Source organism: Panthera onca, chromosome A1 (genome assembly GCF_046562875.1).
Source record: "Panthera onca isolate mPanOnc1 chromosome A1, mPanOnc1 haplotype 2, whole genome shotgun sequence".
Taxonomy (NCBI): Eukaryota; Metazoa; Chordata; class Mammalia; order Carnivora; family Felidae; genus Panthera; species Panthera onca.
The window spans coordinates 217,580,574-217,596,625 of NC_138339.1; the positions used below are offsets into that span (position 1 = coordinate 217,580,574).

At 40.5% G+C, this 16,052-nt stretch overlaps 1 protein-coding gene across 4 annotated transcripts in view; it reads right to left on the bottom strand.

Annotated features, from left to right (window-relative positions):
• Window positions 1-5,600, bottom strand: part of SUCLA2 (succinate-CoA ligase ADP-forming subunit beta) — a 43,921-nt gene extending 38,321 nt beyond the window's left edge. Inside the window, exons 1-2 of one of the 4 annotated variants that reach the window (XM_078433646.1) lie at window positions 5,470-5,600; window positions 487-667 (exon numbers count right to left, since the gene is read on the bottom strand). In XM_078433646.1, the coding sequence (XP_078289772.1) occupies window positions 487-667; window positions 5,470-5,559 (271 nt within the window). In that variant the 5' untranslated portion in view covers window positions 5,560-5,600. The other 3 variants (XM_078433654.1, XM_078433653.1, XM_078433640.1) reach the window with 3 other exon arrangements.
• Window positions 5,601-16,052: the final 10,452 nt, after the last annotated feature.

A 16,052-nucleotide genomic window follows, 5' to 3' on the forward strand; every position in this document is an offset into this window, starting at 1 on the left:
GAGTCTGGAATATATCAGTGGACAAAAGAAGACAAAGAAACCCTGCTCTCATGGAGCTTACAGTCTAGCGCTCAGCTTCTTTTTCCCTCCCTTTGGTTCCATACTTTTCCCATCAAACCATATAAACAGCTAAGATTTCCTTCACCATTTCCTTGAAGAATCATCACAAGCACCAATCTTTTCAGCTTCAGAGTATTAAGCAGAACTTCCTTCCTCATAATTATATTCCAACTAAAAACAGGACTTTAGATTCCTAATACCAATGTAATTGATTCTTAAGTTACTAGCACTATGGGAGCTCATAATAATCTCATACTAATTTTAGAATGCCAACAATCATAAAGTGCCATCTTCTCTTTTAAGTAAATAAAATTTATTTTAAAAAAATAAAATAAAATAAAAACTGTTAAGTTGTTATAAACCAAAAGTTCACATCTTATCAGAGTGCCCATGTCAAAGTGGCAAAAGTTTTTCTTAAGTTAGTACCTAATTTTTTGGCAACTGCATAAGCTTCATCTGGTGACTTTGCCACATGTCCTTTGGGAATGGAGACACCAGCTTCTTGCAACAATTCCATACTCATGTATTCATGTAGTGAGAGATTCCTTTTTTGCTGCTGCTGTATTTGGAGTCCATGGTTATTAAACAATCCAGAACTTCCCAGAACCTAGAGATATTGGAGACATATTATACATGATAGTGATTTGGAAGTTATTATTAAAAACACCTTCTCAAAATACGTTTTTATATAGAATATTTGGTTCTTCATAACTATAATAAAACTGTTACATTAAATCATCAAAGTATAATATTCAGGCTACCTAAATTATAACCTAAGAGCTAACCTACCTGCTAAATATCAAACGTTACCCTTTAGTTTTAACTATTTCCTCATCATGTCTAGTCCTTATCTTTTATTTGAGCTTTACCACTATATCTCTAATGACCTACAGATTTCTACCTCAGTGCCAAATTCAGCAGATCTAAAGCCAACCTCATCCTTCCCTTTCTTGTCTCCACCATTCTTTAAGCACCTACCCAATTGCTTGGCACTAGATATGCAGTAGTTGAATGATCTAGTACCATTACTCTTTCATACACACAAGACTCAAAACCCTGGTTTCACCTGTAGTGGTCACTGTAGTGTGCTGCTCAGATTCTCCTTTCAGAGCCCCAACTGCTGGGCGTGTTGGCTGCTGATAGCTCTCAGCTGAGTTCTTTCATTGGCACTTCCTTGCCCAAAGTCACGCCTTCACATTGCAGCCTACATCCAATGACTGGTCAATGGAGGTTAAGGCAAGGATATAAAGTCCTAGCACCTCGCCCCAGTGTTGGATAATTCTGAAGGACCATCTTAGTTCCAGATCTCCCACAGGAAAGGCAAAGGCTCCTACTGCAACTACATGACAGTTCTACTTCTCCCTCTATTCAACCCTCCTCCCTTCACTCTCCCACAGGGGTTGATCCAGATGTCACTCTCCAGTTGACTTCCTCCATGAAACTCTTCATTTCACAGCCTGCAAATATCATTCAAATTCCTCAATCCTACCAACCATATATGGCAATATGTAGAACAAATTAAGTGCTATGAAAGCACTGAAAGAGTGAATTGAAATTACACATTTAATTATCACCCATACATTTCCATTCTCTATTCACAGAAGGCAGAATACTGAAATATGGTTCATATGAAACACACAATATAAGAATTGAAGTTAAAGGAATTATATATAAACAGTCTACTTCTTAAAGGGGATTCATGAACTATTTGCGTCAAAATGCAAATGTACCTGGGATGTGTCTAAAACTGCCGATTCTGGGGCCCCACTCACACCCGAAATTCAGAATCTCTGGAATGGGCCTCAGGAAAGCTGCATTCGTAACAAGTCATTCCCCTGATAGTTAAGCACCCTACAGTTTAAAAGCCACTAGTCTAAAAAGCCAATCACATCTAGTAACCACTTATTTCTGATTCATCTGGTAAGCCAAAATCCTGGATAACATTTCACCAGGGTAGCTCAACTCCCTGATTTAGTGTCACTTCAATATTAAAACCCAGCAACATCCCAAACTGTTCAGCACACTTCTACTTTCTGAAATCCCATTCCTGGGTATAAAGGCAACAGAAATTAGTGTTCAGTCTACCAAAAGGCAAATATATATTCAGGGACACCTGGGTGGCTCAGTTGGTTAAGCGTCCAACTCTTGATTTCGGCTCAGGTCATGATCTCCTGATTCATGAGATACAGCCATGCCTGGGGCTTTTGCACAAGAGCCTGCTTGGGATTTTCTTTTTCTCTCTCTCTGTCCCTCCCCTACCGACACTGGCACTGTGGTGCTCATGCACACTCTCTCAAAATAAATATTTTAAAAACTTAAAAAAAAGAAAAAAAGTTCATAGCAGGCTTATTCCTAATAAATAAAAAATGAAAACGACCCAAATGCCCATCAATAAGATAATAAAATGTTATATTCATATACTAGGATACTACAGTGCAATTTTTTTAAAAAAAACCTATTGCTCACAATACAGGGCAGTAATCTCAAAAACACAAGTTTGAGAAAAAGAAACCACACACAAGAACACATACTTATATTTTTTATATAGTTCAAAACCAGTCAAAATTGGTGATAGAATTAATGGTCACCTTCTGTTAGGGAGTATTAATAGGGAGAGAGGACATGGGTGTTTTCGAGGGCTGAAAATATGACATACCATGATCAGAATGGTGGCTACACAGATGTATACATACATAAAAATTAATCTAGCTACCCAAATTGTACACTTTATATAAATTATACCTCAAAATAATAACAAAAATAAGGGGGAAAGGGAGTTTTTAGCACAGCTTGGTAAGTTAGTTATACAAACATTTTTCGAATGCCTATATACCAGCACTGTGCTAGGGATGCTAAAAGAATAAAGCCAACTTGGCGTCAGCTGCAGAATTCATGTAGTATATACAAACATATAAATGAACAACTATAGCACATATAACAGCATTAACAGACTCATGAGGCAGCACCTAATTAACTGAACAGACTAGAAAAAATGCTACAGAGGCATGATCTCAGTTTAAAAAAAAAAACTAACAGCTATAAGGAACACTTTGGGAACGACTGGGGAAATCTGAATCTAAATTTCCTAAGTATGATAACTATAAGTTTCCTAAGTATATAATAACCATATTGTGGTTATTTAGGAGAATGTCCTCATTTTTAAAAGGCATATGCTAAAACATCTAGGGATAAAGTGCCATGCTACCTGCTACTTACTCTCAAATGGTTGAGCAAAAAATAAACGGAATGGAATTTTATACACACACACACACACACACACACACACACATGAATACAATTTTATAAAGATGAAGCAAATGTGGCAAAATGTTACATTTAGGTGAAGGCAATTACGTGCTCACTGTACTACTGCTGGCACATTTCTATCAGTTTGAAGTTTTTCCCAAAAAAGTTCAAGGCAAACCAGTGAGTGACACAAAGCTCTGAGTATATTTTTACAGTTTCTTTCAAGTACCTATATTCACAAAGAATCAGTAGTATTCATAAAGTAATGTTGATTGCTTTTATACTACCTTAAAGGTTTTTTAATATCTAAGGTATTGATAATCCTTTCCTTGCACCACTAGAAGTTATGACTTGAAATATCAGTTTTTAATTTCACTGGCAATACAAATCCCTGCATAATCACAAGGATTCCCACATTTAAGTCTTTGTCTTTCCTGACATCATCACTCAGAAGATTCCTACTGCCAAAAGGCCCCAATTCCTGGCTAAATTCCTAACCCACCACCCATTCAATGATTTACCTAGTTTAAATAATATGTACTCAAAAGTGGGTAAATGTAGTTACTGGGGAATGTGATTCACGACAACTAAGAAAATATCTTAAATTAGTTCATCTGCTTATAACCTGAACTATTTTATCAGAAATATACTGATAAGGAAGATACAGAAACTAGAAGGGGTCAGAGAATTAAACAAAACGTTTAAGAGCATTAGCTAAACTCAGTGTGTGACGGTGAACAAGTTTTCTAGGACGCTGCACCTCTGTGTTCTCATCTACAAAAGCAAGGGGTTGGACTAAGGGCCTTCCAAATTCTAAATGTGTATTATTTAATGTGAGAGTGCAAGAAAAGAGATGTTAAGACAACATGCTAGGCATCTCCATATGGAGAGACAAAAGCTTTTAAAACAATTTCCAAAAGGATAAAAGTTGTGATGAAAACATATTTGTTCACCAAATCCTCATTTTCTGAAAACTAGACAGCACTTTTTAAGACTCATAAGAAGGAAGTTCAAGGCCAAAAAAAATCACTTCTCTTATTAAGAAGCATACTCATAGTATATACCATCTCCAAGTTTTAAGTATGAACAGCTTCCAAAAAGAATAAAAGTCTAAATCAATTTATTTTTGTCATGTCTAAGGACTTAATTTCAGAACATAATCTAAAACCCTGAAACTGACTTATGAAACCAATCATGCCCTTTCACAAGTCTGTATCAACTTTGGAAAACACAGGCCAAGTTTTTCCGAAAAAAAGCGAAGAAAAAAGTGAAGAGCAGATTCAAGCACACAAGCTTTGGAGCCAGCCAGTCTGGAATCAGGCCTTAGCTTTGACCCTACCTGCTTCCCGACCTGGCCCCAATTACTTGTTCTCTTAGCCACAGTTTCATCAATGATGAGTATATTAATGACGCCCTTAGAGCGTTGCTTAAAAGCCTAACGAGACGTAAAATGCTTATTTATTTAGCACAGTACCTGGAAACGGTAAACACTCCAAAACAAAACACCAACGAAACAAAAACCCATGCTTATTATGCTATACTCTCTACAGAAATGAAGTGATCCAAAAGATAACTGTCTTCCCCAGTTGGTAAGCTAACAAACATCATCTTATTCCCACGGTTAACACCAACAGTACACAACTCCTTGGGAGACGTGGGAAACTTCTTGCCTCGTCCCCAAAAAAGGCCAGTCAGCAAGCTGGTCCTGTGAAGTCATTCCCACCTATGACAGCTCCCAAGGGACACGAAAGTACACGTGAAGGGCATTTCCCCCTCCCCATAGAAGGGCCGCAGAAGCCTCGGCCCACCTCGCGGGGCACAGAAAAAGGAGCAGAAACTGCCCAGGCACCTCCACCTCCACTTGGAAGCGCCCTCCACCCGCCTCCCTGCGGCCCCTCGGCAACTGGGTGAGCAGCCGCAGCCAGATGGCCCGGGAGCAGAGCAGCGCAAACATGGGCCCGCTCTCTGTCACGGCAGGCAGCACTCCAGGGCACGCCGCCCGCGGGCCCGGCTGGGCACCCCATGTCACGCAATGTCACCTACTGCGAAGTGACCCCGAGCCGGGCCTCAGATCCCCTCACACCTCGCCCACAGGAACCAGGTCTCCCACCTCGCCCTTTCTCCTGCCGGCCCTCCAAGCGAGAGCCGGCTGGGCCGCAATACCTGGGCGGCGGCCCGCAGCGCCGGCCGGGACCCGCGGCTTCTAAGGGCGGCTGTGGCCAATAGCCGGCTGTAGAACATGGAGGCCGCCATTTCTGAGCCCGACCCCGTCCCCTCGGCGCCGTGCGCAGGCGCAGAGGCGCAAGGCGGCCGGCGACCCAGCTGCTAGCGACGCGCACTCCACCCCTCGCCCCACCCTTCGCGGGCGGGACCTCGGTTAACTCTGCAGATGCGGACTCTCTCTCTCAGCCGGGATTACCAGCTCAAGCTAAATTGGGCTTGGCGGGCACGGAGCAAACTTTGACCCTTAGAAGTCAGCACCGCAGCCTTAATAGCCAACCTGTGGCCAGAAGGCAACCTGAACACTTCCTAGTAAAGTGGTAAGATGTGGTATTGGAAAGATGACCATCGCCACCATCTGTGAGATCTTCACTTCCCTGGGCCTTAGTTACCTTATCTGTAGGATGGGGTTCATTTAAAAAAATAAGTACTCAATGTCTGCGTTCATAGAGCAGTGAGGGGGAAAAAAAGGCGATTCTGCCTTCAAAAAAAAAAAAAAAATCAGTCACTACTTACCAATCCAGATGGCACACCAGCATCATCTGGGAAGCTTTAGAAAATTTCCTTCACCAGGCCCATCTGAGGAGTAGAGTCTTATGTGTATCTCTTATGTGTATCTCTTAATGAGATACACACATTGACAATTGAAAACCCTGATGACGTGTGCCCCATCAAGAATTGACCATTGGACGGATGACTGGGCGCTTGTTCACTGGATATCTAGCTATAAAATGTGTCAAAGTTTTCAGTATAAGATGTTAACCCAGGAATGGATGGGTGGCTGACAAGTATCATCCAGACTCTGGCACCTGCTTCTGAAGTGCAGTGGCACAATGCACCGAACAGCGATGTATAAAGAAAAAAGTGAATCCGAAACAAGCAGCCTCTCCGCTTATGGAATGAAAAGGGGCTTTTTGCAGCCCCCAGAATCTCTGATCTTTTAAAGGCAAGACATTCTCAAGGACTTTTTCATTTCATTGGCACTCATGAAGGACTGTCCTCAAGGCTCCTTTCATCACTAAAAGACACCATGTGCAGTTAGAAACAGGGAAGGGAAAAACAGACACTGGTAGTTCAAATGTCTCTTCTTCCACCCTTCTACTGCCCATCATTGCCAATCAAATAAAATCTGGGGAATGATCTGGGGTGCCTGGGAGGCTCAGTCTCTTAAATGTCCTGCTCTTGATTTCGGCCCAGGTCATGATCTCACGTTTCATGAGATAGAGCCCCCAGTTGGGTTCTGTGCTGACAGCCCAGAGCCTGTTTAGGATTCTCTTTCTCCCTCTCTCTGTTCCTCCCCTACTTGCACTCTCCCTCTCTCTGTCTCAAAATAAATAAATCAATAAACATTTTTTTTAAAAATCTGGATAATCTGTCTAAAAAGCTGTGGCTGGGACCTACCAGTTTCTGTTAGGAACACATATGCCATCAGCTATGAATAGGATGTACTTATTTTCAAGCCATTTCTATTTAATTGCTAGTAACACAGAAGCTGAGCTACCAGATCAAACCAACCATCTGAGTCTAAGGCCGCTTATTTAAAGGGTAAACTCAGAATAAGGTCCCATGGGCAAACACAGAACAAGTCCATGAACTTAAATAAGATGTAAGGCTAGAATTCTTCTAGGAGCCTTACTGGCTTCACACCCTTCCAGTCCACGTCACAGGTGATCCATTAAACATGTCTCCTGGTGTGTCTTTTTCGATACTGGCTTAAAAACAGGCAAAGCAGCAGCAAAAATATGGGATAAGCCGAGGAATGAGAAAGAGAACATGCAGATCTTGTGGGGCCGGCTCCTTTGGAAGCCTAAGCAAGGGGGCAGAGGTGCACTCCTTCCTCAGCACTCCTTGACTGTGACCAGAGCTCTGTATGTCTTCATACCTCACTAAAAGAATTCAGTGAGGTGAAATGATGGGACTCCTACCTGCTAACCTTGTTTTAGTTTTAGACAATCGGCCTTAAAAAATGAAATTGCTTTACTAAGAAACTACTTTTTCCACAGCAAAAACTTTTGTAATTCTTATCTGCAAGGATCTCAGAAACTAGTAGTAGGCAGAATGTAGAAGGTAGAACATGTTAAGGTGGAGGGTAGAGCAAGAGTATATGAGGAAGAAGGGAAAAAGGAATTATTCTTCACACACAATGGCCTGTAGTCTCCCACTCTGTCTATTTCTGCCTTCTACTTGGAGATTAAGGACCGAGGTGGTGTGCAGGAAAATCAGGGGGATGTCCTAAGGAAGAGAAGACTTTAATTTTTTCACAGTCCTTTAAAATAATTAAAGTTTTTTACCCTGCACATTTTATTGCCCAGAGCAAGGCCTATTGGTTAGGTGATGGGAGTTAAGGAGTGCACTTGATGAGCACCGAGTGATATATGGAATTGTTGAATTACTATATTGTACACCTGAAACTAATATAACACTGTATGTTAACTAACTAGAATTAAAATAAAAACTTAAAAAAATCTTTAACTCAACAAATAACTTTGCAGTATGTGAGTCAAATGTAAATGGAGCTATAGAAGAAAGAGCTGACTTAGATAGGCACTGCCTATCAGTGTTAACACTAACTAGATTTAAGAGACTCTAGATACACAGCCAGTTAGTGAGTGCAGACTTATCGACACAGATGAGAAAAGTGGCTGTCGTGTATGACTTTGAAAATTCAATGGATAAAATGGAGGCTAATTCAAACTTAGAAACAAATATGAAAATTCAACGAGTCACAGAAAAGACGCTTGGTTTGTATTGTAAGTCACGAAAAGAAGGAGGAAAGTTTGAAATGTAGTTCAAATTACTCTTGCTAATTTTTTTTTACAGAGAAATGAAATGTGAAATTCTCAAAAGAAATAATAAACTTTCCTATTGTTAACTATAGAATTAATAGAATTACAAAGTGCTACAGAAACAACTTCCAATATATTTGCTTACCCTGAACTTCTACTGAGGGCTGAGTGAATAATAGCTATTTACTGAACACTTAGTTTTTGCCAGATCCTTACATTTTTTTTCTATCCTTTATGGTGCCATAAGACATTTTCAGAATTCTCTGATTTTCATCTTATTTTATTTTACCCATCCAACCTCTGCCACAGAAACAGTTACCAGATCTATATAGGTTCTTGAACTAAAGTTTAGGGGTGAAGAAAGATGAGTAACAGAGTATGGGACAGCTGTATGTTTACACAGGATTTCTCTTAGTTCTCTTAAAGCCTCAGAAATAATAGTAGAAACACTTATCTAGACCAACCTAGAACGGCAGTGGCAAAGGGCAAAGAGAAATACATCTTCTTAGTAATCCTCACAACCCTGCATTTTACAGAAGGAAAAACAGAGGCTCAGAAGCAGTGAGTAATTTGCCCAGAGTCACAGCTTTTACCAGCACAAAATCTGAACCCAATTCTGTATTGACCAGATGAGAATTTGAGATAATAACTGAGATTCATATCATCTTATCATTTTATTTAACCTTTTACCTTTTACTCCACTTAGTTAATAGTATTCACCACCTAAAGGAAAGAATGATGGTACAGATCATCAGAGGACAGGTTTTGAGATGTAAATGTAAGCGCTTGGAATTACAAGGGACTGAACTTCAAGTTCAAAAGCCAGAACCAAGAAGGGCTCTAGGAAAGTTGATGCTTTAGAACTGGAATTATCTTGTCCCTAAAGAAGATAGAGAGAGGAAAGTGGGAGGGAAGCAAGGAACAGTGGTGGTTCCTTGATGAGGTCTCCTATGTTTTGCACTCTCCAAGGCCACTGTCTCCAGGATGAAGGGTAATTCCACCCCCAAAGAGATTTGGGGATCTAAAACAAGGAGTATTAGAAGGAGACACAAAATCCCTTGAGCACAGTGGCAGCACAGGAGTGGAATCCTCTGGCAGGCCAGTATACCCCTTTAGGTGGAGCTGAATCATATTCTTAGGATATGTACCCATCCTACCAAAGCTGGGGAAGCCTGCAAAGGCTTGCAGAACCCTCAAGAGCTATGTAGACAAGCATTGAGAGACGACAGGTAGAAACATGGAAGGATAGATTTGTAAAGAACAATGACACAGAGCATATGGGAAGAGGGATGTGACAATAAATGTTAGTTAGATAACAATACCAAAGGCTAGATGTTCCCTGTTCATCTGTCACTGCATATATATCTCCTGGATCGAAGAAGGCAGGAGGGGGATAGATCCTGATTTAACAGAGATTAAGATTCTGGCACTTGATGTAATAAGGTTAATGATGAGAATTCAACTTCATATGTAGAAAAATAGTCATATTTCTCCCACACATGAAAATATGAAATGAACGTGGTACCACTGCTCCACTGCTCCATTGTTGAGGTAGAAGAAGATTCTTTTGTCCTGCCCCAGCCTTGTCATACTTCCGTTTTGAGGCTCTGAGAGGACATTGACTTGAAGAGTCTCCTGAACCAGTCTCAACTTTGGCTGCATCCAAGAATCACCTGGAGAACTTTTAAAAATACCTTTGCTTAGGCCCCACCACCAAAGAGTCTAATCCAATTGTCTGGAGTGGGACCTAGAGTGGTATTCTATAAGAGTTCCCCTAGTGTTTCTAATAAGCACCCAGTAATGACAATCATTCCTGTCTTGCTCCTTCCGCCACTATCCTCTCTGTCTCACTGGAGAACTCAGTAAGGAAAAAGGCAACCACTATGGGTGAGTACTGGATTTAACATCAGTAGACTTGGATTAAACTCTAGTTCTGCCACATGCTAGTTGTATGGTCTTTTTTTTTTTTTTTTAAGTTCATTTATTTATTTTGAGACGGATGGCAAGAGACAGAATCCCAAGCAGTCTCCTTGCTGTGAGCACAGAGCCTGATGTAGGGCTCAAACTCACAAACTGTGAGATCATGACCTGAACTGGAGTCTAGCTCTCTACCAACTGAGCCACCCAGGCACCCCTAGCTATGTGGTCTTAAGCAAGTCACATATTCTGAGTCCCAGGTTCCATGTTTGTAAAAATAAGTGTGTTCATCTTCAACAGCTGTTGTAAATTGCCACAAACTTGATGGTTTTAAAAAGACATAAATCTATTCTCTCTCAGTTCTGGAAGCCATAAGTCCAAAATCACTATCACTGGGCTGAATTCAAGGTGTCAACACTCCTTCTTTAGGGGAAAATCTGCTCCTTGCCTTTTCCAGGTGGCTCCTGGTACTCCTTAGCCTGTGGCTACTTCACTCGAATCTCTACCTCCTTCTCTTCTGTGTCAAATCTTTCCATTTATAAGGATATGTGTACATTTAGAGCCTACTATAATCCATGATAATCTTCCCAACTCAAGATCCTTAGTTTAATCACTAAGAGAGAGAAAGATTCGTTTTAAGGAACTAGCTCATGGGATTAGGAAGCCTGACAAATCTAAAATCTGCAGGATGAACTGTCAGGCTAGAAACCCAGGGAAAAGCTGATGTTGCAGTCCAAGTCCAAAGGCCATCAGGTGGGAGACACAGGAAGAGATGCTGTTTCCTTCAAATCTGAAGCCAATCAGGCTGGAGTATTCTTTCTTTTGGGAGAGGCCACTCTTTTGTTCTATGTGGGTCTTCAACTGATTGGGTGAGGCCCACCCATGTCATAGCAATCTGTTTTACTAAAAAGTTCAATGTTTTAATGTAAATCTCATACAAAAACACCTTCATAGAAATACCCACCATAATGTTTGACCAAATATCTGGGCACCATGGCCCAGCCAAATTGACACATGAAATTAACCATCACAGATATAAATATGTGTGTTTACATGTTCTGTCCACCAGGGAGGCCTGGGAGCAGCAACATCCAATAACAATATGCACTAAAGGTATTATAAGGTTCCAAAGGTACTTTTAGCAGTGGCGCAGTAATTGTGAAGAATCAATACCTAGTAAATTTAATAAAATGAAAGCTGTTGGGAAAACAGATAACATGCAAACCACCAGCTATTAGCGACTTAATATTGATACTTATCACAAAACACCATCTATATTATATTAGAGGAAAATTCAAGGCTGCAAGAAAGCTTGCTACTATAATGGGAGGAAGACACATTTTAGGAAATCAGCATGACAAGCTACTAAAGTAGAGGCAACTCTTATTGTCTAATTGTCTCAGAGGGATATTACTTTGAAACTAGATGAGAAACTTTTAAACACAATTGTCCCTTATGTGAAGCATCTACAAGGATATATGCTTTATTTCAATACAACTAAGAACTAGAAATGTGTATTTGTCTGCTTTAGCTAGACTATGCTGCAGTAACAAACAGCCCCCAACATCTCAATGGCTTACAACAGTTTATTTCTCATTCATGTTCCGTGTCAGGGGTTTCATGTTGGCTGCAACTCTGCTCCATATTTCTTCTCATTCTAGGACCCAGATTGAAGGAACAATTCCTATCTGGATATGACATTCTTACAGCAGACAAAAATGTTGACCTTATGGGAAATAGCAATGGCTGTTAAAGCTTCTGCTAAGAGCTGGCATATTGTAATCTCTCTCATTAAAGGAAGTGAAATGGCTAAACCTAATAATAAGCCAGAGACTTATATTCCTTCCAAGGATGTGCCACAAATCACATGGCAATGGGCAGGGAAATGCAATCATTTTTTGTAGGGAAGGGGGTCAGTGAATATTTGGGAATAATAATGCAATCTATCACAAAGCGCATTCACTTACTGAGCAATTACTATGGTGGTAAGCACTGGAAAAATGCAGTGAAGACGAAAGACATTGTATCCTTAGTTGCTTAGGGGATAACTACCAGAGAATGCCTGCTATGGGGCATATACTACACTAGATCTTCTACTTATGGTGTCCTAGTTAAGTCTTTTCATAACCCTCTAAGCTATTATAGATACTCATCATTCTCATTTTAAGAGAAAACTGTGGTTGGCTAAAGGATCCAAGATCTCTCTGATAGTTTGTAAAAATAGCCACAAATTCTTCTGCTCCCTGCATCCATACTTTGCAATGGAACAGGGCAGATCTTCCCATCAAGAAGCAGAAACTATTGCTCCACTCTTAAATCTGAGTTGGCCACGTGACTTGCTTCGGCCAATGAGACATTAACAAATGTGACAAGCAGAGGTGTGCACACTGGGGCTTGCCCTTTTGCTGTTCCTGAATCGTGCCACTATAAGAACAAGTCCAGGCTACTCTGACCTGCCCTGCCCTTAAGGATAGTTGTAAATAGAGAGGCAAGAGGTGAGTGAAACATCAGTTTTTCTTTTCTGTGATCTTCAGCCTGGAAAAGGAAGGCTCATAGATGAGCAAGGGCAATACTGAAGGCAGAAGAAGATTCTTTTGTTCTGCCCCAGCCTTGTCACACTTCCATTTTGAGGCTCTGAGAGGATATCGCCTCTTAGTCTCCTGAAGCAGAACACACTTGGTAACATGGTATAGTCAGGCAGAGGTTGGCCAATAGCCAACTTTGGTTGTTACATGGGGACTCCACATTTCCTGCCTACCAGATCCCTAGGCACATGTTAAGCCTACATAGATTCAAGGAAACTGTCTTCCAAAAGTGTTACAAGCCACATATATCAACTTCATACATCTGGACATCTTAAGTAAAAATAAGGAGGAGAAAGGTGACTGAAAGGCCAAGAGAGAGTGAATGTGATTTAAGGGGCCTGACTAAATTATTAGACTGGACTCTTTTGAACCAGATTGAATATTTAATGAATTCTCTACAGACCCATATCCCAACTAATGACAAAGAATTTGGGGAGAAAATTGGAAGGAAGGAAGGAAGGAAGGAAGGAAGGAAGGGAGGAGGAAGAGAGAAAGAGATAGTCATTATTTTTGTACATCTGAGTTATGATGTGAATTAAATTGTAATTCTGCTATAATGCATACAATGCCATACTACATAAAACCGTAAGGTGGGTTCTTGAGTTACTTACAACTTTGAATATCAAACACGGATCAGGCTGCGAGGGAAACAGTCCTCTCCTGGTAAAGTCCTGGAATCCGGCAGGGAAAGGGCCCTTGTGTGCCTGGCTACCTACCCTTCGGCTGGGAATCTGGATAAACTAGGAAGGAGATGTGGCAATAAGAAGCTGTGTTAGGTTCTCACGCTTCAGTAACTACTAGTATACCCTGTTCAAGGAGTAGGGAACTCTCCAAAAGGGAATTGTGACATGTGGATTCTCCAGAAAAGACTTAAGTATCAACTAAGTGGGTTGATTTACATTTCTTTTGTGTGATTCATAAACATATGAATGGTGTCTTTTTCCCGTCATAACTATTTGTATTTCATGTGGATCATGCCACTGTTTTACATACAGCATAAATGTATCAGGGAAAACTGTTTTCTAGTTTGCTCAAATACATTGAAACTATTTTGTTATACCGATAATTGACGTGAAATGTTGCGGTTTGGGAGCTAATAATGGTCAAGAAAGAATTCTTGAGAACTCTTTGGTGAAAAATGGTGGTTTTATTAAAACATGGGGACAAGACTTATGAGCAGAAAGAGCTGCACCGAAGTTGTGAAAAGTGGCTGACTATATACTTTCAAGTTGGGAGGAGGAATTTGGAAGAAGGGTTTCTAGGACCATGAGGGGCTAGCTGCTGTTGGGGAAAGGTCGTTTACTACTGTCTAGTAAAACCTTAGTCATGAGACCCTTCAGATATGTATCAGTGGGCCATATGTTTGAAGGATAATTGCTAACATGTATCTTGGGAGGGTAAGGGGCAGAGATAAAGGAAGTTTCCAAAGGGATTATCACACGTTTAAGTAAACTTACAGGAACCTGGAGGTCAGGCTAAGGTCAAGCTAAGGTTGCCTTTTGCCTCTCTCTAGCAATGTACTAACATCGAAGCAATTGAGTTCCCAGAGGAAGGTTACCCTGCCTGTCCCACATACTTGCCAATGGGCTGTAAGTTATAAGAAAATCTAATTTTTTTTCTTTTGCTGTTGGTTCTCCACATCAGTAATGAGGAGAGAAGCTTCTGTTTAAGTATTCGTCTATAGGGCACTTACAGGTGAGTCACTGCTCTGAGTCCCCAGGACACCAAGATCAAAGACATTCTCCTTGACCTTAGTGCTTCTCTGGGCTGATGCTATTCTTTTTTCACATCTTTACAAGATTCTTCAAAGTGTAGGCAAGACCAGGCTGTTACATACAACCAGACTTTATTGAAGGCTTCAGGATGGTAAAATGAAATTATAAACCCAAAAGAGAAAACTTTAAACTGGCTACTAAATGTGACTTCTGAATATCACAGGCTGTCCTCACCTACCACTCCTTTAGCCCCTGACTTCCTACCATGTGTTAGGAGTGGCCTACTCTCCTTAACAGGAATGCGTGACCTAGAACATACCCACCCCTCCCCTTCCCCCAGCTCAGGCTCCAGCCTAAGACTAGCTCCCAGGAAACACCACAATCTTCAGAAAACAGCTCCACACACAAGGATGACAACTTTTGACATTGGTAAATAGAGCAGTTTAGCTCTGTGCTGCCTTGAACCTCTGCACCGCTGAATTGCAACTCAACTTTTTCTTTCCACAAGTTCATATTGCATTTTTCTTTTTTGGTTTCTTTTTTTAAAGTCAGATTTATTGAGGTGTAATATACATATAGTAAAATTCATTCTAGTGCATATTCACTCACAGTGCATCTGTGAGTTTTAACAAACACATGGTCATGTTACCGCTGCCACAATCAAAATATAGAACAGTTCCTTCATCCACAAACATCCCTTGTGCCCTTATAGTCAGTCCCTTCACAAGCTCAGCCCCAGGCAAAACTGACCTGTTTGCTATGTCTGTAGTTCCATCTGTTCTAGAGTGTCACATAAATGAAATCATATACATGGCAGCTCTTTATATTTGATTTCTTTCACTTAATATAATGTAAATCTATCCATGTTAAATATATCAGTTTATTCCTTTATATTGCTGAGTAGTTTTCTATTGTACGAACTTACTACATTGTATGAATGTACTACAGCTGATTTATCCATTTGCCAATAGAAGACCATTTGAATTATTTCCAGTTTTTGATAATTATGAATAAAGCCACTCTAATATTGGCATATAGGTCTTTGAACATAAGTTTTCATTTCTTCTGGGTAAATTTCTAAGAATGGGATTGCTGAGTTGTAGGATAAACCTATGCTTAACATTATACAAAACAGTAAATTGCTTTCCAAAGTGGCTGTACCACTTTGCATTCCCACTGATGTGGAAATGAATGTTGGGGTTTAGAGCCGATGACCAAGAAAGAATTCTTGAGACCTCTTTGTTACAAAAAGGTGGTTTTATTAAAGTGCAGGGACAGGACGTATGGGCAGAAAGAGCTGCATTGGGGTTATGAGGAGTGACTGATTATATACTTTCAAGTTGGGAGGGGGATATGGATAGTATTAAATCTCTAAGGAATTTTGGAAGCAAGGTTCCCAGGACCTTGAGAGGGCTAGCTATTGTTAGGAAAAGGTCATTTATTAATGCTTAGTAAAAGCTGAGTAATGAGACCCTTCAGATGTGTATCAGCGGGCCACATTCTTGGAGGATGATTGCTAACAT